The 24,991-nt window shown below is 41.5% G+C and overlaps 1 protein-coding gene across 1 annotated transcript; it reads right to left on the bottom strand.

Moving 5' to 3' along the window:
* Positions 1-896: 896 nt before the first annotated feature.
* On the bottom strand, positions 897-23,759 carry snrk (SNF related kinase). The gene is made up of 8 exons (XM_014470402.2): positions 23,669-23,759; positions 18,720-19,433; positions 12,737-12,878; positions 8,409-8,621; positions 7,473-7,607; positions 4,451-4,640; positions 3,503-3,600; positions 897-3,340 (listed from the first exon to the last, which is right to left on the bottom strand). The coding sequence occupies exons 2-8, from the start codon at positions 19,396-19,398 to the stop codon at positions 2,236-2,238; spliced, it is 2,562 nt and encodes an 853-aa protein (XP_014325888.2). The 5' UTR covers positions 19,399-19,433; positions 23,669-23,759; the 3' UTR covers positions 897-2,235.
* Between the last annotated feature and the right edge of the window lie 1,232 nt (positions 23,760-24,991).

Here is a 24,991-nt window from a genome sequence, read left to right as displayed (position 1 = left end):
CTGGTCATTCAGTATATTCAGGTAGTCAGCTGACCTCATTCTTTGGGCACACAATGTTGCTGAACCTAGACCTGATCATAGCACTGCCCCCACAGGCTTGTACAGTAGGCACTAGGCATGATGGGTGCATCACTTCACCTGCCTCTCTTCTTACCCTGATGCGCCCATCACTCTGGAACAGGGTAAATCTGGACTCATCAGACCACATGACCCTCTTCCATTCCTCCAGAGTCCAATCTTTATGCTCTCTAGCAAACTGAAGCCTTTTTTTCCTGGTTAGTCTTACTGATTAAAGGTTTTCTTACGGCTACACAGCTTTTCAATCCCAACCCCTTGAGTTCCCTTCGCATTGTGTGTGTGGAAATGCTTTTGCGTTCACAATTAAACATACTCCTGAGTTCTGCTGTTGTTTTTCTTCGATTTGATTTGACCAAACGTTTAAGTAATCGCCGATCACGATCATTCAGGATTTTTTTCCGACCACATTTCTTCCTGGAAGACGATGGTTCCCCACCATCCTTCCAGTTTTTAATGATGCGTTGGACAGTTCTTAACCCAATTCTAGTAGTTTCTGCAATCTCCTTAGATGTTTTCTCTGCTTGATGCATGCCAATGATTTGACCCTTCTTAAACAGACTAACGTCTTTTCCACGACCACAGGATGTGTCTTTTGCCATGGTTGTTTAAGAAATGAGGAGTTACTCATTGCATCAGCTGGGGTTAAATAACTTGTTGCCAGCTGAAAGATAATCGCCTATGCAGTACTTATCCAATAGGAGGCTCGTACCTATTTGCTTAGTTAAATCCAGGTGGCGACTTTTTTTTTGGCCAGGCAGTGTATATATATATATATATATATATATATATATATATATATATATATATATATATATATATATATATATATATACAGTACATATATATATATATATATTAATCTGCCTGCATCAGAGGAAACTAATTTAAAGCAGTTGTTTCAAATTATCCTGCAGCTGTATAATAATCCCGCCCTGCAAAATGACCGGTTCTAATTATTAGACATGATATGATCATGTTCATAATGTGTAGATTCTGATCGGAGCTTTAAAGCTGAAGAGGAAAGTCTGACAGGAAGAGGAGCTGCAGATTGTCTTGAGTGCAACAGGAGGAAAAGCAGAGCTGATGAGTGACGGTGGTGATGTTTGTGTCTGGGGGAGATTCTGTAAAAATGATTGTTTTAATGGAAGGAATCCACATGTTAGTAAAAATATAAATAAGTTGCTGCCCTAACGCCTGGCAGCCCAGCCAGCCTTGGACTTGCTGTTAACGAAACATGGTGACCTTTGAACTTTACGCTGTTTGCTTACTATTAAAGGCTAAAAGGGCGTGTTTATGTCATTTATGGCTTTACATCCGGGCAGGCCTTTCCACGAGAACCAGGTCCAGTGTTAAACCAGTTCCTCCAGTTTTTGCCCAGCAAACAGCAGACTGGTGGGTCACTGGTTCCATTTCAGCATCGACTCTTAACTGGGTCAGAATTCGGAACAGCTTGGTGGAAATGGGATTAAAAGTGGCCAGAACCAAATGATCACACTTCCTGTAATTCGACCTCATTAGAGGTAAAAACAGTAAAATCAGAAGGTTTATAGCGACACAGAGGACACTTTGGTGCTGCTGTGGTTAATGTCTGTTTACCTGGACAAGCCGGAACCTGTCAGTGGGACCTAAGCTGACCTCTGACCTCATCATGACTCTGAACCATGAAACCTGTTCTGGTGCTCTGGTTCCTAAACAGCTCAAACTCCCAGAGCTGTAGAGCCTAACAGCACCAGATGAATGTTAGACAGGCTGACAGAGCAGGAAGAACCGGGTCCGACTGGAAACTCAAACCAGTCCCAGAACTCTGAACCCGAATCTGACTGAAGCTCTGCTTTCCATCACATCGTGCAACATTCCCCGTTACAGTTCAGATTTGACCCAGGCCTGAAAAACTGAAGACCAAAAAAGTAGCAAAGATCTTCCATCGACGGACATCATTTCACCTAAATTCAGCTCTGAACTGTTTTAAGCTCGTATAAAAAGCGATGTACAGTGGTTTCACTTCTTTATCAAAATGGACTCAATTCTGACATTCAGCTAAAGAACGATAAAGTGCAGTTGGTTAAGAAAAAACAAGTGAAAATGGTACAAGCAAGGGGGTAAAAACAGGCGTTTAAAAACATAGGAGCTGGGTGGAGCGGGTGAGGGGGCGGGGCTTCAAATGACCTGGCAGCAGCTGGCTGGAGCTGAAGTACACAGCAGAGCGTCTCTGGAACCACGCTGGATGTTAACAGAGATGCTTTTCTCACACAGAGGTAGTTGCAGCACGCCGTTTTTCAGGCCGTTCATGTTGCTGTGAGCGTCCCTGCTGCCGGGCGGCGCCCCCTTCTGGCGGAGGTGCAGCACGGCGTGGGAGCGGGGCAGGCCGGCGGCAGGGAGGCCGATGGAGTCCAGGCTGTCGGTGGAGCCGATGCAGATCCTCCACGTCGGTTTCTCCTTGACGCCCCGGGGGTCCAGGATGACCTTGGTCCCGCCCCCTGCTCGGCCCCCCCGCCCGCTGCGCTGCTGCAGCTGCAGCTGCGAGCTGAGGCAGAGGCTCATCAGCTTCAGACTCTCCACCAGCTCGGCGCCGCGGCTCGCTGTGCGGGAGGGCCGGCTCGCCATGCTGAGGGCCGGCTTGGTGGAGCTGCTGCAGCAGCTGGAGGGTCGGTCCTGTCCCTGGTGGCCCCCTCCGGCCCCACCGCCACCCCCTCCACCGCTGCCACCTTCCCTCTCCCCGTTACCAGGGGGGCTGCCTTTGTCGGGGCCAGAGGAGCCGCCACCCTCCGAGGGGGGCTTCCCCTGGCCGGAGCTGCTGCCCCCACCAGTACCTCCTTCGCTGCCGGGGGGCCCCTCGCTGCTGTCCCTCCGGTTCCAGCTGTAGGTGAAACCCGAGTCCTTGTCCAGGCGCCTCCTGTGGCTCTCTGAGTCGTCGTCGCTGGTCTCCGAGCTGGAGCAGGACGACCCCCGGCCCTGGCTCTTGCGCCTGTGGTAGCGTTTTTGTGTGGGGCCGGGGGACGCGGCCGAGGTGGCCCCAGAGCCCACACCGCCCACCCCGCCGGCGATGTTCATCTTGAGCCGGCTGAGTTTGGGCGGCAGACCCTCGTCCATCTCAAAGTCGTCGTCCGACTCGCCCTCCTCCTCAAAGATCTGGTTGAGCACCGGGGCGCTCTTCCTGGAGGTCAGGCGGTTGGTGATGGAGGGGGGTTTCCGCCGCAGGATCACCTGGGTCGGCAGGGGCGACGGGTCCTGCTCTTCCTCCTCCTCTTCATCTTCCTCCACCCTAACAGTCACGCAGAAAAGACAGGGAGAAATCAGCATGGGATCCAAGAGAAACAAATACACCAGATCATTGGATCTGCTGAGTTCTGATCTGAGAGGAGGTCTGCATCAGAGGAAACTAATTTAAAGCCACCTTCCTTCAGCTTGGAAGGTGAACTCTGACCTGAACAGACAGATCCTCTGCTTAGCTGCTGATGTGGAGGGACCTGCAGCTCTGAAGGTCCCAGCAGCAGGGCCAGAAGGTGCTGCTGCACAGGCTCCCTGAAGCAAACACAACACAAGACAAGTGTTACAGAGCTACACACACAGACGCACGCACACACACACACACACTGTGATGGGGCACCGGCAGCATCACAACACACACACACACACACACTGTGATGGGGCACCGGCAGCATCACAACACACACACACACACACACCTATTTACAAAGGCAGAGAAACCAGATAAAGACCCTCTGAGTTATTTTATCCATTTAAATCTCATATTTAACGGCTGCTGCTGGCTAGTCTGAAGGACCTGAGTGGGGGATTTTCGGGGGAGGGCTACTCTGAGGCAGAAGCTTGGAAACTGCAGCTGTGAGGAGGAGCTTCGTCCTTGAAGGCGGGGCTAGGTCCACCCAGGCGTTTTGCACAGCCTAATGGTTTCTATGAGAGGTTACAGGATTTCTCAAACATGCATGAAAGAATCAAAGCAACACTTCATATATGTTTTTGATGAGTAAATAACATAACATAACATGATGTGAAGCTCACAAAGTCACATGGTACATGCCCCTTTAAAATTAGAAACATCCTGTCAAAAAATAGTCTATAACATGAACTCAAAGACAAAACACTCTAGATCAGAGCTTCTGTGTCTGTTGTTTGTGTGTCTGATCCATCTTCAGTAATATCTAGAGATACTTCCTGGTCTTACTGGAACCAACTACACATGTCCACGCATTAGGAGGCAGCATCATGAGGGAACATCTTGCAGTGCCATTAATACTACATCTGATGGCTTTGATACGGCTCCACGGTTTTGAAGCTGAAGGATAGGTCTGGTCTAGTCAAAGTAAAACCCTTCAATCACTTCTGCACATGCAAGGTGAAACATGATGAAAACCTGAGCTGAGTCGGTGACCGTGGCCTCCTCCCGCCGGCCCAGGTCCATCAAGCCTTTGGAGCGGTGTCCGTTCAGCAGGCTCTCTGCGCTGCGGGCCGGGGACTGGGGGCCCCCGGCGTGAGAGATGGACGAGGAAGCCAGAGAGTCCTCTATGTCCTGATGCATGTCCATTCTGGTCGGCCAGGACTGCCTGCACACACACATCACACACACATGGTCTGGGTCAAACAAGAGAACACCTTGTCACATTACATTTGGGTAGAGTGACAAACTACTGACGTCTATCAATAAACCTGTCACACCTGGTACAAGAGCTGGTAGCAGTTTCAGAACTGCTGCCAGCAGTTCAACACCACAGGAAGAAGTGATCCAAACATAGTGGTGAATCAGATTCCTTAAACCAACGACTAGATCTCTGCATGTGTTTGTGATTTCAGCTCAGTGTCAGTTCCTCAAAGTCCACCTTTTTCCTCTTCTTCTGATGTAAATAACGTTAACTAATGTTCTAGGATGTTGAGCTGACTCAAAAGAGATGTTGGTTGCCCCAGAGAACAGAGAAATGCAAGACTCTGCACACTGCTGGTCATCTGACTTAAATGAGGCTGTTTTACCATCCTTTAAAAAAGAGGTAAATGTAGCGATTAGGGAGGAACAGACAGCTACTCCCTGGACGCTAATGCGTCCATCACACTGTTACTGCTGTAGGAAGACATGATGGTGGAGGAAAACAACTCAGGCATTGGTTTACTACACAACTTGATGAACAGATAAGCCAGACTTTGTGCAGACTTGTCAAAAAAATAAAAGATAATTCTGTGCAGTCACTGAACTCAGCATGCTAGCTGCATGGAACTGAATATTAGTTGAATGGTTGACCTGCTTTCATTTATTGATTCAACCAATAATTATCTGATCACTTTGGAGCACAGTGACATTTTATTCCAACATGGTCCTTGAATCATTTCATTGATTGGCTGAAACCCCAAGAGCAGAGATCAGGAAGACAGTGGATGCTAGCTTCTGTGGTACTGCTCAGATGGTTTCTACTCTATTCATGCATATTCAGGTGTATGTGGTGAGCAAACTATCAAAACAAACAGTTCAAGCATTTTTAGAGGAGCTCTCACAGTTAAGCTATTAATGGGTAACTCTGATCCTAAATGCCTCGTTCACATGGCAAGATTTTTATGCCAATTTTTCCTTCCGACAATCTTGAGGACAGTCCAATCATCAGGATGGCTTTTAAGATAATTTTAGGAGATGTGCGGTGGTCCTGGTCTGCTGAGAAGGACGCCAGGACAGCTCCAGTCTAAAATTGTTGATATTGAACATGATGGATTGTCTTGGGCCAATATGGCAGTGTGTGTGGTGTTCCCTGAGGACAAACAAGGATGCAACCTGTTTGTTGACTGTGACATGTAGCCAATCAGAAATCGAGTTGATGGAAACATGGAGTGAATTTTAAATAAAGAAGCCAAATAATGGCCATGGTTCACCAGAAGGTTCAGCTGATGTCATTGCATCATTTTGTCTCTGTTAGACATAATCCACTTGAGACTTTTTGTGAGGTTTCCCATCTGACATCTGAATGTTGGTGACTGAAATCGGTGTGTGTGGGGGGGGAGGGTGCGCGCGCGTGTGTGTGGCTTGTTCCTCCTGTTGTGTTGCTCAACACCACCAGTGTATGGTCAAACCTGTTATACCTACATTTACATACAATATTGTGTGTTTTCTCTCAGGTTTTAAAAATCGACTGCGAATTTAAAAATCCTGCAGAGACTGAGGAGTGAACCCTGCGAACACTGAACCACTAATTAAATTATTTCAGTCTTGTTATCATTGCTTTTGCTTCAAATATAAGATAATCATGTATTCAGTTAGTTATGAATATTTTACTTTGATAGAACCTCCATCTTGTCTCAGTGTGTAAATATGAGATATTTTAACTTGTGACATTAGGGCTCAGTTTCCTGTACGAGAAGAAAATACTCCCACTTTGGATACAAGAAGCACAACACTCACCTCCAGATGTCAGTGTGGTGTTTGTCTAGGTTACTGTTGCTATGTACACAGCATTGGAAAATTTGCTGACATACGCCTTCTCCCTGGTGTTTTAAAGCAGGTATGGTGTTAATGAAAACCTTTATCTCCAGGTCACCAAGGCAACAAACAGCTGCTTCAAACTGATTCTTCCAGATACGTTGAGCAAAATGTGTCTGAATGTGTGATCCTGAATGTGTGATCAGAGCAACAATGCTGGCGAGGAACAATGGAGCAAATAGCTGAGAGATGAACCAAACCAGGACTCATCATCTTAGTTTATAGCAGCGTGAGTAATGGACGAGGTCCAAGCTATTGCTAGCACTGCTGGGAACTAAGCGGAATGTGAGAATTAACAGACATTAGAAGTAATGATGGGAAATGATGATGAGACACAGATTGCTCTGTAGCTCAGAGGATTTCTTTCCTCCAGTTCTCTGATCCAAGCAGGTGGAGGCTTGCTGTGACAACAGGGCAGTTCCACACTTCACACAGCAGCTGCGTTTCCACCGACCATATAATAATGTAATATGACATTTCGAAAAGGAATTTGTTTAATGGAAGCACACCAATTTGGAAAAAACTTGTTTTTCAACAAAAAGGTCTATTTTTTGGTCGTTTCAAAATTGGTTTATTTTTGCAGAGCTGAAGTGGAAACAGTAATTTCTGCGTCACATGAGTCACATGACCAACAACTGGATCTTGTCATTGGTTACAGGAAGTAGTTGAAAGATGTTTTTTAATGAAGTATCATGTGGACAAACGTATTCACGTGTGGTTTTAATTGTGTTTCTCATTTTAATGGAAACAAATAAATTGTGAAATCACGGTCTTTCAACATTAGCAGAATATTGACAAAGTTTTGCCCACATCTGTAATGGAAATGAATCGAGTGACTCAGATCTTTACTTCGACAGTGACAGAGATGTTTAGCTACTACAGGTTCCTGACGTCTCCCTCGGGCAGCGGGGGAAGCCATTACCTGAAGTGTGCCTTGATGCTGCTGGGGCTGGAGGAGCGGGTCTGGACCTCCTTCTCCTGCTTCTCCCTCAGGATCCGCTCTGCTAACAGGTAGTATGTTGCTGTGATGTGGTTGTATTTGTTGGTCTCCAGGGCTCTGGAACAGAACACACATGATGAGGAGAGGAAACAGGGCCCAGCAGGCACACTGTGGATTGATACAAGATATCATCACTGTCCTTAAATAATGACTAGTCATCTTTTGACAGTGATTTTTTTTTTTTTTTGCCTAAGTCATATTTTGACAATAAAAAGGGAGGAACTTTTTGTTTAGATAAAATCACTTTTGGCAAATAATGACTTTGGCCATTATTTTAGGAAAGTGACAATATGTGAAACTGATGTTAGCAAAGCTAGCTAGCGTTAGCGATGTGCCTCTGTAACAAAACTCTTCACTCGGTCCTTATACAAAGAGATTTAGTTCATATTAGCTACACATACTAAGCTAGTTACATACTGTGTGTTTTTGGACACTAGTTTCTAGTTGTTTGCCACCTAGCTTGGTGTACAAGTTAATGTCACCTAATATTTGTGTGGGGAGCTGGTCTTGGTCTCAGTCACAATACACTCTAGTGTAGGTCTTGACTTACAAGACTACTGTGGATTTTACATGAAACAGAGCAACACAAAGCAGCGCAAAACTACAAAGTGGAAGGAAAATCATTCATGGTTTTAAACAGTTTCTACAAAGAAAAAATCTGAAAAGGGAAAACTGGGAACTTTGGTTTTCCAGCAGCTTCTAACAGGTTTTCTCTCACCATACAAACAGGTGACTTCCTATAATCATGTTACAACCATGGATTCTACCCAACAGTGAACACTGCAGTATGTTTTATGACAGTTGTATAAAGAGCAACAAATAACAGAGCATTCTAGTTTAGAGGGGAATGAAACGTACTCCACTATAGCCTCCCGGTCAGCGATGTCTCCCAGCACCATGCGCTGGATGATGCTGTTGTGCTCCTCCTCTGACAAGTTCTTGTGGGAGACCAGAGGAGTGCTGTACTTGGTGGCCGGTGAGGGGTCCACCCCCTGCAGCCAGGTGTGGCTCTCAATCTCCTCCAATGAGGCTCGGCGCTTGGGGTCCCTCTGCAGCATGCGGTCTATCAGACTGGGATGAGATGGAGAACAGGTTGAGAAGAGAAGGACATGATACACTAAAGGTCAGAAGAGGAAGAGACGTCATCTGACTTCTCATATAGTCTCCAGGTCTTATCGTTCTAAGGACACTTTATGTGAAAAAGGTTTAATTCTTCATAATTTATTTATTCTTGTGTTTTGGGTTCTTTTAGAGGTGCTTTCATTGGAGGAAATCATTTCCATTTGCTGCTCAACACAGAGTTTAGACCAGACATTCAGGACCAGTGACACAGTAAGAGGTTTTTATTGGAGAAACATTTATCTTTAGAATGTCTGAGGTTTGTCTCAGCACATAAACTCAAACACTGTCTCACTCAAACAAACACATCCTCTAATAATTAAGCTTGATCTGAGTCACAGGTCCATTGGTGTAAGCCACGCATGAAGAACTGAACATAGAGTGTGTTGTGTTCACTGACAGTGGGAGATGTAGGCTTTGATAGAGCTGAGGATGCTAAACTGCAGATGGAGAGCATTGTTTTTACATTTCTTCTAAATAGTCTTTTTCAGCAGAGTATGCTATTTTTTTTTCACAATATTTTTAGTTAGCCAAACATAAATTTACAATTTTATAAAACATTTTTTTGAACATAAGCACTTATTGACACACTTTTAATCACATTTAGCAGATTTCCAGGGTAATAATAAAGAACATCTAGCAAGATATAAAAGCAATGATATCCTTTTGAGCAGAACTTAGTACTAAGGAGGAGTCAAAGATACAAATATAGCAACAAGTGGACAAGGCTGCAGATTCACTTTGATAACAGAAGAAATAATTAAAGACTGGACCAACAGTTAGGGCATGCCATTTATAATAGGTGTACAGTATTATTTATTTTCTTTTGTTGTAATTTCACCCTCACTGTTCAGTTTGCTGCTCTTACATTTCTTTTTTTATTTAAATTTTTACTTTAGTTTGAATAGCGATTCTTAAGCTTGTCGCAATAAGTGATTAATCAATTAATTGCATTTTGTGTTTTTATTGTCTATATATTTATAGTTTTTATGGTATATTTTTTTATTATTTATAGTTTTTGGTTGTGTTTTACTTTGGATAATATCTTCCAGATCCAGTGTTAAGTGTTCTTTGAAAAATTATAGTTTATTAGTCTTTGAGACTAATTATGGCATTATGCCGTTATCGTTATGTTAACTGAAAATGGTGTCAAAACGATACAATCGTTTATTGCAATAATTTCCGGGACAATTTATCGTCCAGCAAAATTTCTTATTGTGACATGCCTGTACATTCGATTCACCTTTAACTCTGTCCTAAAATGTGACTTAACAACAAACATCTGTCCTTTCTGCCTTTTCAGAAGGAGAACTGCAGGACTGCTGACACACACAGAAAGTTGTCTTATCTGGTGTTATTTTTCACCTCAGGTAACACACTTGCAAGTGTAAAATCACAAGATGCCACTTTTTCTGAGGGATGTGTGAGCAATGCCATGGAGCCACAAGCAACAAGAGAATACAGGCAGAAATGTTTTTGATGAACAAACAAATCAGGAGACAATCACTGAAGAACGTTCAATCAAGAAACTCCAGAGGAAAGGAGGAGAGAAAATAACATTATCTGGTTGGTCAACGGGGAATAGTGGACAGACAGATGCTTCCACTAACATGGAGACGAGCGGAGGACAGGAACATGCAACGGTCCAGAGCAGAAACATCTGCATCAAGACTGAACAAGATCAATAAAAATGACTGAGAATTTGTGAGGCGCCACGGCAACACCGGGAACAAGTCACCAGAGCAGAAAAAGAGAAAACAGATAAAAACCATCAGGAACTCAGGCATGGGGACAATTCTTCTGGAGGTCTGGTTTCTACTAAACGTGTTGGCAGAGCGCCATCAGAGATGAACAAGAGGCTGAGTATAGAGAGCTGGTGGACCGCTTTCTGTTATGGTGTGGGAAGAATCTTCTCAACTTGATGATGATTGTAAATGTCAGGAGAAACAGGGTCAGATCAAACCCCATTTCCATCATGGGAGAAGAAGTGAAGCTGGTGGAGAAGAATAAATACCTCGGACTGGAGACGTGTGAACATCGTTCTCTCACCAAGATGTCACATTGGCTGATTACTGCAAACTATTTCTCTTGTTTCCCTGTGTTTATCTCCACTAGGGGGCATATTTCTTGCAGCGTACCAAGTATATGGAAAGGGGCATGGTGTTATTAAAGGTCAAATGTGATTCTGTTCAGGTGTTGCTAATGGGAAGGGGCTAACTGCGGACATACTTTGTTCTTAAACAAAATGGCTAGGTAAATGGACGTTGTTAAAGAAATAAATGACTTTATGGTAGTAAGCCGCAAAGCAGATATGAGGAGTCAATCATGATTAAGTGAACATAAAACCAAAACCTACAGGAAGAGCAACCAGTAGCCTAAAATATAGCAAACAGCCACTACAAGTTTTTCAATTTAGTATTTAATGGATATAAATAACTAAATGATCCTACTAAGTGACACCTTTCCTTAAATCCAAGTGGGTTTTTTTAAATAACTGCACAGCTTGTCTCACGCTGTAAATTTTATGCTCAGAAATGTTCTAGGAAAAAAGTTTTTTTTTCTCAAAAATTTTTGAAATTTGTTTCAAAAATGTTTTGTGAAAATGTTTTTCTACAATGTCCCTAATACAATGTCATACAGGCTCTTATTCTTCCTTGTTGTTTTTCTATTTTGTGAATATGAAAGCTTCCACGCACCTTTCATTTTGCATTTAGAATTTCGCCCACTGAGGGACAACAAAGGTTCTTTCTAATGGAGCCATGGAGTAAGCCTTTATAGTGGCATAAACAGCAGAAGTAGTTAACATGTGGAAGTCATGTTGCTAAGACTTTATCACCAGAAGTGAAGGACGTGTCCAGTTGTAGCTGAAGCAGCTGGGATGTTTTGTTGGTGCAAATCCCAACATTTCTGCTGCGAAGCTGCAGCCAATCAGATGGCTCAAACCGCTTCCTAATTAGCTGCTCAGTGCAGCCTGGTCCTCAGCGTGAAAACAAGATGAGCAATTCCAGTCTTCTTATATTCTCCATTTATGAAAATCTGGCCTTCACAACGTGGTAATCATGTCTTCACCTGGATCAGTGAAAACCACTTATTTGCTGCCTCAAGTGTAAAATCAGCACAAAAGCCACATAAATTAAATCTCCTGTTTGTCCCTCTACATCAAGCTGCAGAAATGTCTGGCTCATTATGCAGGGCCGGTCCAATGTTGAATGAGGCCTTGAGTAGAATTTGACTTAGGGGCCCCTTTTGCTGCTAAGAAGATCAGCACAACAACGTTTTCAACATGGATTTAGTGAAACCTGGAGAGGGGCCTACTTTAATTGACTGAGCAGTCAAATGTAATTGTAGTTTTCTAAGAACCATTAATGAACAGCTAAAACTTAAAGATTAAATTGAGAGCATTAGATTGTCGGTATGGTAACAAAACAATCTAAATATGAAGACTGTTGTGTAAACTTTTACTAAGTAAACTTGCCAGCTCCTTAAAATCTTAAATTTAAATGTTTATAACAATTTATAATCTTTTAATTTATCTATCCTGAAACCATTAAATCAAATTTAACAGCATAGATATTCTCTTAGTTTGTTTATGCTTTGGGTCGGTGTTCAATGTGATCAGCAATACATCGTGCTTAAATTCAACGACTTAATTTGGATTTAACAGAAGTGTAAATAATTGATATTTATTTTAATTGTATTTATTTTATATGTTGTTTTTAATATTCTGTAGTTGTGGGTTTAAGTATTGTCAGCAATGTCTTCCAGTAACATAATTACCCAGTAATATTTTACGTTTCCTGTCAAATTAGCATCGTTTAATACAAAACTCCGGAGAACCGCCACGGTGTCCGACCACCGGGCTTAGCAAGTTTTCTGGGGGAAACCCTGAACTTGTCTGAATAAAAAGTGCTAAATAGATGAAGTTTGATTAAATGTCATTTTTCAGAGGTACGTTCAGCATAAGATGGAGAAAAAAAAACTCCACCTTAATAAATAATACATAAGTAAATAAATGCATACATGGTGGATGCAGAAAGAAGAGGAGAGGACGGCGGATCCATACTTACTCTCTGCAGGCGCTGGAGACGTGGGCAGGTACAGTGTATTTACAGTCCATGATCATGGTGAGAGTCTCGCTGTCGTTTGCTTCCTGGAAAGGCGGCTGGCCGCAAACCAACATGAACAGGATCACGCCGAGGCTCCAGATGTCTGAGGCAGGGAGACACACAGAGGGACTGCCTGAATCTCCCATCACACTAACAAAGAGAGACCACTGACAGCAAACGCCTCCGTGCCACAGCTAATACATAAACCACCGCAAGCTAACAGCCCAAACAAACAGGAAACTGCGTCTGCTAACAACAATAATGAAGCATCAAGAAATGACTCAATTTAGCAGAGAGGCAGGATTAGCTTTTCAACACGTTCTCCAGTTGACAACCACATACTTCAAAGGGATTTCCTGAGATGGAGCAATATTGTATGATATCATTAGGTAAATTGATAATAATAACATGGCTTCATTTGTTTTTATAAAAATCTGAAAAGTGAATTGTGCATTAGTATTCATCCCCATTGACTGAACTGGCTCCCTGTCCTCTTTACTAAACAACTCCGGATAATGGCTGAAACAATTAACCAGATTAATCAGTTATTGAAATAATCACCAACTTATTTAGTAATCAAGTAATCATTAACTGGAGTATACAGACTAAAACATTCCATTTTCTGAAGCAGCACCCTCAGACCAGAATTAAGCTAAAACTGTATAAAGGATATATACATTTTGCATTTAAAATAATTTTATATATATATATATATACAGTACAGACCAAAAGTTTGGACACACCTTTCTAATTAAAATGGGTTTTCTTTATTTTCATGACTATTTATAAGGCAAGAAATCCCACTTATTAACCTGACAGGACAGGTTGACCTATGAAGTGAAAACCATTTCAGGTGACGACCTCTTGAAGCTCATCAAGAAAATGCAGAGTGTGTGCAAAGCAGTAATCACAGCAACAGGTTGCTACTTTGAAGAAACTAGAATATAAGGGCTATTTTCAGTTGTTTTACACTTTTTTGTTTAGTGCATATTTCCACATGTGTTATTCATAGTTTTGATGCCTTCAGTGTGAATCTACAATGTCAATAGTCATGAAAATAAAGGAAACTCATTGAATTAAAAGGTGTGTCCAAATGTTTGGTCTGTACTGTATATATATAAATTAATAAATATACAGATGTCTTTGTCTGTAAATCTGTTCCACCCAGAATTTCTGAAGTTGCGGTTTTAGCTTCACATGGTTCAAATTCCGTAAAAATAAAAATAAAGATCCTCCTAAGAAGTAAGTCTAGCAGAAATAAACGTGAGTTTTACACATGTTGATGTTAGAAGGATTTGTTTTAGCATCAGATGCATCATTTGCAATGATCAAGAGTTCACTAAAGAAATACCGTTATTGCATTTTAGTCAATAAAAAGTTTATTTTATTATTTTAAAAAGGCATTGAAATATTTGTTTTTTTAAAACATATTTTAATTTACTTTCAATATTGTATAAATAAGCATAAGTGGTTAAAAGAAACATCTACAGTTGAGCCAATTTTTGTATCCGATTAATTGATTAATCATCCGAATAACCGACTACTAAATTACTTCTAAACTGCAGTTATAATTTATTTACATCATACACAGATCTGAACACAAACCTACGCCACAATGTCAAACAGTTCCCTTACTTTACCACTGTAATGTCAGAGTTTGTTGCTTGTTTGTTTTTTTCATTTCCTTTGGATCATGAAAAACTATTTGCATGGCCTTGTTACTAAAAATGTGCTATAAAAATAAAACTGCCTTGCCTAGTAACCTAGTGACATAGACATGTTATTAGACAAAAAAGAATAAATATCAATTTAGGCCCTATTGTAAAGGTGATATCGTTCAAAACAATCTAACTTTATTATGACAAGGTTGACACACACATCATTTCTGTATTTTGGTAGTTTGTGTTCTCCACAGTAGAGCACAGTGAGTTTACAGAAAATAAATAGTGTCATTATTAACATTATCTTTCTGGAACCAAACCCCTCTTGGTGGGTTGCTTCACACAACAGCATGAGAACTGCTTACAAAACCTGGTGCAGCACAGAAACGCAACGTTTAATGTTTGTTTTCACAGCTGGTGGTTAAGTGATGTTTATATGACATAAGCCACTAAACTGCTGAAATGTGCTAAGCAAATAAACTTGAACTAGTAACCGAGACAACTCCAACGTTCAGCCTCTTTAGGTAAAGGATGGTGAATCAGACTTGTTAACATCTAAAGCACGTTTAGCAGCATCACATGCTGCTAAACATGTCGTGATGTTTCACAAATTCTCAGCTTCTACAAGATATTCACATTAACTGGGGGTGCACCAATTCATCGGCACCGATTTCCTTAATTTTGGGAGAGATGTGACTGTCTGAGACTTACATGTGAAGCAGATCTTATTCTACATTCTTATCTACTTCAGCAAAGGTCTAAAAATCTACCACTGTCCTCTTCTGCTCTGCTTTTAGAGAAGTCTGACTGTTAGCCCGGCCCACCACATCATGTCTGCATGTTTGCAGTTAACAACAGTCACCCCACTGTTACCAACTCAGTGACTTTCTTGCTATATTTAGCAACATTTCAGAGAAAAAAATTGGTATTGGCCAAATTTGGAATCAGCAGGTCAAGCCAGAAAACTGCAATCAGTGAACCTCCTCTGACAGGAGGGAGATCTTTGTGCACATCTGCTTCTATGCACATTCATGCTAACCACATCCGTTGAGCTCAGGTTACTGCTGCATGGGGTCGTGTGGTTACTACAGCCTGGGTCGGCATGTTCTATCTGCAGACTGCAGCCTGATCCAGATCAAGGCTCTGAGGCCTACATCTCCGGTTGCTAACAGAATAACTAGTGCTGCAGGGACTCGATTCTAGTATTTAGTGCACAACAGAGTGATCATGTGCTGGCATCCCACAGACCAGATCCCACTATGGAGAACAGTCACTGTGGCCTGTAGTGCTCTGGTTAACATCATGTTCTGCTTTTCACCCAGCAGAAAATGTAAAGAAAGCCATTCCACCTTCAGAACAAGTCCTCACATGATTGTTTAAATTTATTTTAATATCTCTGTTGTTGAATGTGTTTTTCTTTGGATGTTAACTCGTCAGTCAGCTCTAGGTTTCTCTAATTATTATTGCCATAAACTCTTTCTCACTTTGGATCTGGTCTTAAAGGGCCAGTATTATTTATTTTACAGCCATATATTGCCATTTTATTGCACAATCAAGTAACTATGTTACCTTCAGTTGTAATAAAATGCTGTATATATCAAATATGAGTTTAAAAATTTCATTATGACATTTAACACCTTGAAATTGGGCCTCTGTCTCTTTAAGGAGTCTAGCTCTTTCTGAAACTCCGCCTTCAGGAAGTCATCACAACAAGGCGCCTCTGTTAACCCTTTAACGTTTTTACGAGCGTTGTACTGAGAAGTTTGCTAATTGCTGCTGGTGACATTTAGCCAATCAAAAAAGCGAGTTGATGGAAACATGGAAGGAAATTCTAAATAAAGACGACAAAACAACGACCATAGCACACCTTAAGGTCCAGTGGACATCAAAAACATCTATTGTTTTTTTCTCTGTTAAACATACTCCACATATTTTCACCATAGTTTCTTCTCAGTCGGCCATGTTTGTTTACGCTGAACTCACGTTTTGTCTTGAGTCGTTTTGCGAGATTTCCCGTCTGACTCACTATAATGTGTGAGGTGTGTTCCTCCTGCCTGGTGGCTCGACGCCACACACTGTACGACCAAACCTATTTTTTTTATCATCACATGCATATATGTATGTGAACCAGATTTTTAGATACTTGTGGGGACCTATTTCTGTCTACATAGTGGGGTGGTGGGCACCACTGCTTCTTGTGGGCACAAATCCTGGTCCTGATGAAGGGAATGCTGTTTCCGGGTTAGGTGTTAGGTATGTGATGGTTAGAGCTGGGCTGTCAAAAATGAATGGAAGTCAATGTACAGTCCCCACAAGAAACGAAAACACAACTGTGTGGGTGTGTGTGTGTGTTGTAAGACCTCGCCCTGTGAAACAGGAATTAGTAATAGACACTTAACATGAAAAGGAATGTAATGCCTGAACATAAATGAATTTAAACCTGGTTTGAAAGTTATCTGGTCATGGCTGTTATTTGTCTTTCAATAAGCACATTTATTGTTTTTTACACATCTGTCTAGTGATTTTTACTCAATAGCGAACTTTGCTGCACTCAAATCTGATTTTGATTAATTTATTAAATTTGCTTAATACAGGAAGCATTTTCATAGACAGAGTGCACTAAATCCTGATTTTATAGATCAGAATTGGCTAAATTACAGTAGGTTGTTCTTTTCCAATCGATACCTGGAAAATGTGTAAAATTTCTTCCAAAAACACAACCCTGCAAAACACTGTAATTTACACATTCCTTTCCAGAGGAAAATCTGATTACTTTACTTGTTTAATTAAAATATTCAATGCTTAGTTAATGTTGAGTGAATAAGCAAAAAATGTTTTTTGGTCCTTAAGTACTTTTGACTTTATGATTTCGGTCCATATGACAAAATGTTTGGACACCACTGATCTATGGCTACCTGCTAGGAAAAGCGTGAGTTTGCAGAACAGTAAAATGTGGCCTAATCCTGTGCTGCTGGAGATGTTTCAGACTTTGCCACAGGGTTTCTGCACATCACCTCCACTTGGCTGCTAAATATTCCAGCATCTCCTTACTGGCATTACACTTCAGAGCAACATGCAGTTCCTGAACAGTGAAATGTCTTCAAGAGAAGTCCATGTGGTTTTGAGATTTTAAGGAATAATTTCTACGATGTAATCGCAGTTTCCTCAGCCGCACCTTTCAAGTTTCTGATAAATGCAATAGAAAAGACAAAACAGAGAACAGGCTAAATTTAAAAGTGCTCACTGCACTGATACATGACGAGACATTTTTCAGCATCAGCGGCAATCTCATAGCACACATACTTAAAATAAAAGACAAAAAACAAAACGCTTAACAGGCCAAGTTATCGGACCTTAGTTTCTGCTTTAAATAGAACAGGCTGGTGTGAAAGGTATGATGTCCTGTAATGAAAGGACAACAGTAGTGTCTGCTCTCTACTGGCCTCCATGGGAAATCAATAAGACAGTTAATTCAGTGCAATGGGACATGATGAGATTGAACACAGCTGACCTTGCACCACAGACCCAACAACAAGATGAGCGTCAAGCTCAGCACCCTGCAGCATCCTGCAGCTCCAAAGGTTCTGCTACACAGAACCCATCAGAACACACAGTCACCCCACCGGGTTAGAAAATAGCCTGTTGAGATATTGCAGCTTTCTGAGATTCATTTTTAAAAAATATTTAGATATGTTTTGTGAAAAAAGTATACGAAATAGACAAATTTTCCACAAACAATATGGAGCTTTGATCCACACAAAAATCTGTGAATAGATAAAAACAGAACCAAAACAGTCAGGTTCCCTTACATCTACATAAACTGCTAGAAGAGGAACAGAGCTCATGTTATCTCCGTGGTTTAAATTAAGTACATTGAAAATAAAACTAAGAATGATGCATAAAATATTTTGAATAGTTTTCCGTCTCCATGAGCTCACTCACTCTTCCTGATTAAAGCGGTTCTCTCCTCTGACTCACCTCAATGTTACTACTTAAAAAGGAATGGTTTTACAGAGCCAGAGCTTCTGGAGGTAAGAAACCCAACAAGCCGGTGCTAAACCAACATGGATCCTTTTAGCGCTGGAGCTGATGGGTGGAAAAAAAAACCCAGCGATAGAAGGTTGATCATCCAAACCACACTGACCTTACGCCTGGTGGAAAATATACATCCACTGTAAAGAAACGGCTCACATCCTTTTTGCTCGTGGGCTCTTACACTTGAATAATTTCCTCTAATTAATAGCGTGACTCACTGTGGACCGTCGCCTCGGGTTGCTACGTACCTACGGCTGGAGCGTCGTACTCGTCGCCAAGGAGGATTTCCGGAGCCGAGTACGCCAGAGAGCCGCAGCTGGTGGTCAGCTTCTTCCCCGGCTGAAACTTGTTGCTGAAGCCAAAGTCGGTGAGCTTCACCAGTCCTTGTTTCTCGAAGAACACCACGTTCTCAGGCTTCAGGTCCCTGTGCACCACGTGCAGTCGGTGGCAGTAAGAGATGGCGTGGACGATCTGGGCAAAGTACTTCTTGGCCAGCTCCTCGTTCAGCCCCTCCTCGTGTTTCATGATGTAGTCGAACATATCCCCCCCGTCTCCCAGCTCCAAGATCAGGTACAGCTTCGTCTGAGTGTCTATCACTTCGTACAGGCGCACTATGTTGGGGTGCTGCACCAGCTTCATGCAGCGCACCTCCTGGAAGAGGTGGCCCGTCGCCACTGTGTCCAGCTTGGTCTTGTCGATGACCTTCACCGCCACCTTTTCCCCGGTGAAAACGTGCCGCGCCAGCTTGACCACAGCGAAGTGGCCCCGCCCCAGCGTCTTGTCCAGGTCGTACAGGCCGGCGATTTTGCCGTCGTATCCCCGCTTGAAGCCCGCCATGACTGGAGAGGGTGTCGGGGACAGGGGAGCGCCCCCTGCAGGCCGGGGCAGCTCGCTGGGCTCGTGTGGGTCCAGCTTATTTCGGCTCATCCGAGGCTGAAGAGGAAACCCATGGCTCCAGTTTCCTAAAGGGGAAGAGACACAAAGTAAGTGACTCCTGGTGAGGTTAGGTCGGGCATTTCCTCAGCTCATCGGTCTGAGGATCTTGAAGATTTACTGAAGGGTTCTTTTTCCAGACTGGAATGATTATACTATGGATGCAACTAGCGATTATTTTAGTTATTCTATTAATCTGTTGATTATTCTGACAATTAATCGATAAAAAAAATGGGTAGATTCTGGAGGTTTGTCATTTAAGACTTTTTTATACTATATTAGAAATAGCTTAACGTTGCAGTGTCTTTTTTTTTTTAAATATATTTTTTACAAATTTGTTAAAATTATCATTATGTGGTGACAGTGCTCTCTGCCTTCTCCCAGTACTAACTACAGAAATACACCAGTCAGAAACAACCAATCAGAGTCAGGAGGAGGGCTTCAGCGCCGTCAGTCCCTCCGGTGCCCAAAGTGGGTCCAGAAGGGCCGGCATCCTGCATGTTTTAGTTCTCTCCCTGGTTTAACGCACCTGCTTCAAATAATGGCTCTTTAGAAGGCCTAAGAAGAACATTAACATGCTGAGGAGGGACAGAACAAAGACATGCAGTATGGCACCACTGCTCTAGCTCTTTGCTGGTTCACCACAACATAGCCTGCCAATAATGCTAAGGCTAGTTAGCATAGTCACCAATGACGGTGTATAAACAGCTTTTCTTCTATAGAAAGTTGTTCCTCCTCCATTAGTACATTTAGCAGTGTGTACAGAAGGTTGATTGACAACACTAAGCCCCGCCTCTTGGCTCTGATTGGTTGTTTTTGACTGGGAGGGGTGATTTTTGCAGATCGCAAAAGGGAGGAGGTGGAGGATCTCTCTTGTTTTTTTTTTGTTTTTTTACAGATTGTCTCATATTACACCTGTCATGACATGGTGATATTTTTCATAGATATGGAAGAAATATATTTTTGTAAAAGTTACACACTGTTTCTTAAATTATAAAAAAAAACATTTTATTGCTTAAAATGCAATAACAGCATTTTATTAGCTTATGCTCTATTATTTGTAGCAAAGGATGGTTCTGCAGCTAATACTTCTAGCATCAGCATGTGGAAAGCTCAGGCCTTTCTGCTTGTCTTATCAGTGCAGTATAGAGTTGATCTGTTGATTATTTTTCCGATTAACTGATTATAAGATAGCAAAAGGTGCTTGTTGAAAGATTTTATTTTTTTTGTACCTAATTTGAACACGGTGAAGCTAAAATGTGACATTAAGAGTTCTAGGTTCAACAAATTTTCAAATTTTTTTATTTCCTTAAATGCAAAATGTATATTTTTTTCTGCACACCTTTGTCTGAATTACTCCTCTGAATATGTTGTTCTTCTTTTAATTTATTTTATTTAACCAGGTAAAAACCCCATTGAGATCCAGATCTTATTTTCAAGAAGGACCTGGGCAGAAATCTGCAGCACATAACAACCTGGTCACATAAAAGTAAAACAAATTAAAAACAGTTTAAAAGCAATGACATTGATTAATAGAATCACATTGCATGTTTTTAAGAACAGCTCAAACATTTTCCTCAGTTAGCAGGTAATTGATTACTAAATTAGTTGATTATTTCAATAATTGATTTAACGTGATTAATCTGACTAATCGTTTCATCCCTATGCTATACAACACAAAACAGGAAAGATTTTTAAAACTAAAGGCTGGGTGCACAAATCTGAATTTAGTGTGGAACTTTCTCAGAAATACTTTCAATTATACACTGGTCAAAATATTTCAAAGACTGGTACTAAATAAAATAATAATAATAATTATAATAATAATACTTTATTGATCCCCTAAAAGGTGGTGAGGGTTGTTGTCCCAGCATAGCACACAAAACAAATTAAAATAAATAAAGTAATATGAATCAACATACAACAATAAGCTTTAAAATAGAATTGGAAGGCTTAACTAGACAATACTTTTTGCATTATATGGAGGATTTATTTGACAGCCAAAACTAATCAAAACCACTGAAGTCTTCAAAACCTAGTAATGTTTTAAGGATTCCTCCAGCCTCCAAAACAGAACACCTGGGAACAAGATTTTTGCTCTATGACAATCAGAATTACTATAATGAAATGCAAACAGCTTGATATCCATGCACCAGAAGCAATATTTCACAGTAATGTGTCCTGTATGATACCATCAGCTTTCAGCAAGCTCTGCTAATCCACCTCCTTTGCTTTTGCTGTATGGTCAGAAAGGTGGACAGAGAGTCGGGGATATGGTCCTTGTCCGTTATGATGGACTTCATCCTTCTCTCTGCATCAAACCATACAAATGCTCTGTCCACTTAGTCAGACAGTTAATACGTGCAGAGATCAGAAAAACCCGTCCAATAAAGCTCAGGCAACCAAAACAGTCTCTGTGGCGCTCATTTAAAAACTCAACAGACACAAAATAGAAGAGCTACTAAAACCACATGAGCAGCATTAAATTAAATCTCCCATTTGTTGCGCAGTTCTGTGCGCAGTGCAGCAGATATAACTCATCATGAAGGGTCGGTCTAAGGTTGTCTGAGGCCTTGAGCAGAGTTTGACTTAGGGGCCCCTCTTCCTAAGAACATCAGCAGCTATGACAGCATTTCAACATAGATTTAATAAATTCTGGGAGAAGGAGGTCTAGCGTAATTGGCCAACCTTAAAATCTATAAAAGTGATAATTGTAGTTTACTGAGATATATTTGTGATCAAACAGAGCTGAATCTCAAAGACTAATCTCAGATCAGATTGTAGCTGTGGTAACAAAACTAACTATGAAGATTTTTCTTTGCACGTTTACAAAGTAAACTTGCCAGCTCCTTAAAATCTTACATTTAAATGTTAAACAATTTTAAATATTTTAAATGAAGTATGCTGAAATCATTCAGTCAAATTTAGCAGCATTGATCATCTCAATAAACAAATGTTACATTTATATAACTGTGGTCTGTGTCAAAATATTAGCATTTACGCCCCCCTGGAGGCTTGGGGCACTTTAAGAAGCTGCTGGCTTAATCTGATTTGATTGGTTGTTTTTAAGACTCTATAGTTGCGGGTTTAAATAGCATTTCAGTGGACATGTCTTTCTGTAACATGTAATTTACCCAGAAATATTTTTACATTTCATTACTTTACCCTGCTCTCTGCAACCATGAAATCTCCTATTCAACTCCTCTGGAATTTGGGGTCATAGTTCAGATATTATTTGACCTGTTGAGATGCTAATCAGCTGCTCCTACTTGCAAAAACAATACACTGCTGCCATGGCTACACATCATAACAGCTGTCCAAGAGTAAACAGAGCAAAAAAGATTTACTAGTCCACTTTACAACATGGATGCTATACTAAATAGGGACCATCTATAAATTCATAAAACTCACCCATAAATCAACACCTGGCAGAGGTGTTGTCAACAATCACTAACATTCAACTGTTTGTATAATTGAAATCCTGAGTTGATTACTCACTCGCCACAATAAAATGCAACGTCTGCGCCCAATTCTTGCTTATAAAAGCCACTGACGTTTGTTGTATGATTATTACAGTCTAGAAAAAGAACGAACAGCAAAAATCATAAACACAAATCTAATCACATCTAGGAGCTGATGTCAACGTCTGGCCGCAGCTGAATCCTTTCTATTACACAGCATGTCTCTGTTTCCGGTCGCTGTGAGGAGGTTGGGCTTGTTTTGACAGGATGGCAGCTGCATTAGCCTACGAGCTACTCTACATCCGCTGCCTCCTGTTGGGAACCGCAACTAAATTTTAAGGGACATAAGCGACCAAACAGACATCGTACAAGCACAGAAGTGTTGGCAGAGCTAGCTCAATAGTCGACTGGCTCAGTTAAATTAACAGTTAGCCTAACATTACCACAGACTAGCCCGGGTATTCATTGATTTAAATTGTTAGCTTTAAGATCAATTGCAGTTAAGTAGGGTTCTTTATTAGACAGAAGCTCACACTAACAACCACACAAAACCTTTTACAGCTGCGTTACACCGCCGCGGCCAAAGGAGCTCTGAGACAGCGCAGCCTCAGATATTACACTGCTAGCTCCTGTAATCATGTAGCTGTTAGCATGCTAGAGTTCCTGCGGTTCGTTGCGCTCCGCTCCTCAGTCTCTTCGGCACACATTAGACCCAGGATCTGACTTTCGCCTGTTACCGGAGCTCGCGACAGATATTTGCTACCATTTATAAAAAATTTGAAAAGAAGAAAAGGTCAGCGCACCTTGTTTTTGGTGACCGCGGCACCCATGAAGCCCCTAAACCCAAGATTCATCCGTAAGACGGCACATCGCATCGTTAGCAACGGCTGCGCTGTTCGGAATGGCTGTTTCCTCCCAGCCGGGGCAGGGGGCAGAGAAGCGACGTTCAGGTGCTTAACATAGTGTCGATATTTCTAGACATCCTTATTTACTCGGAATAATTTACAAAGTGGTTCACTGCTATTAAATTATTCCCATGCTGTTCAATCGATATGCGTTATTTCGACCTCAGCGGAGAAAACAAACTTATATTTTAAATCCATTCACATTTTTTAATCAACAGAAGCTTCAGATACCGTTTAATTTTGTTGAATACTTAAACTTCCTAGCTGAGGAAATCAACCAAACCACAAGCTCTTACCAGATGTTATTGAATGCAGCAAAGGAGCATCATCAACCGCATTCAGCTTTGACGTCAAAAGGAATCTTTTGATGGTAAAAGACCGCAGCAGGATAAACAAGCAGTTCAAATTTAATACAACTGTTCAGCTCGTAATGACGTTGTAATTTAGATTTTAAAATGTATTATAGGGATACGTGAAGCACAACGCCAAATATTTTTATCGATACATCCTCCAATGTGATGATAAGCAGTACACTTTATGTCTCTGTGGTGTTGCATAATTTCCTCCCAGACCTGACACGTTATTGTGTGTAAAGCGCACAGCGACATCCAGAGACGAAAAGTCAGATATGTTCATCTAATTACAGGAGATCAGACCAGCATCCCTCCTGAACCTCCGTCACACCCTATCCTCACTTTAACTAGTGGTCATGGTTGTAAACCCAATACCCCCTTACACACGTCACAGGTTAATTAGATTGCAGAACATAAAATTGATTTATCCAACAAGCTTGGTGCCCTTTTGGACCAGTCCATTGAAGAGAACGAAGCACCAAAGATCTTTTCTGCTGACAATCACCTGGCGCTGGAGATGTGTCAGCCACACTGTGATGCAGTTGATAAGAACAGATACTTTGCTAGCACAGTAAAACTAGGTAAAGATTGATCCCGGAGCTTCTGCTATTTTTGGTTTCCACAAAAAGTAGAGACATTGTTGGGCCTTCTTTGCCAGTAATGTGGCGTGTTTTGTTTTTTTTTTTTTGTTTTACCTGGACTGGTCCTCTGTGATGTGCACGCCTAGAAATTTGGCTGGGGTGCCACTGATGACCAATGGGAGGTGTTTGGTTTGTGTTTTCCTGAAATTAATTATTATTTCCTTTGTTTTGATATATATTTGCGCGCGCGCGCACACACACACACGCACACACACATACACACACAC

Source organism: Xiphophorus maculatus, chromosome 3, assembly GCF_002775205.1.
Source record: "Xiphophorus maculatus strain JP 163 A chromosome 3, X_maculatus-5.0-male, whole genome shotgun sequence".
Classification (NCBI taxonomy): domain Eukaryota; kingdom Metazoa; phylum Chordata; class Actinopteri; order Cyprinodontiformes; family Poeciliidae; genus Xiphophorus; species Xiphophorus maculatus.
Note: the sequence above shows the minus strand (reverse complement) of the source record. Positions and strands in the feature narration are given on the sequence as shown.

Bases quoted from the DNA above. Each gene is read 5' to 3' on its own strand.
- snrk (XM_014470402.2), bottom strand. From the start codon at position 19,398: ATGAGCCGAAATAAGCTGGACCCACACGAGCCCAGCGAGCTGCCCCGG. The intron at 8,622-12,736 runs GTAAGTATGGAT...ATCTCATCCCAG, and splicing joins GTCTCCAGCGCCTGCAGAGA to TCTGATAGACCGCATGCTGC. The intron at 3,601-4,450 runs GTTTTCATCATG...TGTTTGCTTCAG, and splicing joins CGGTCACCGACTCAGCTCAG to GGAGCCTGTGCAGCAGCACC.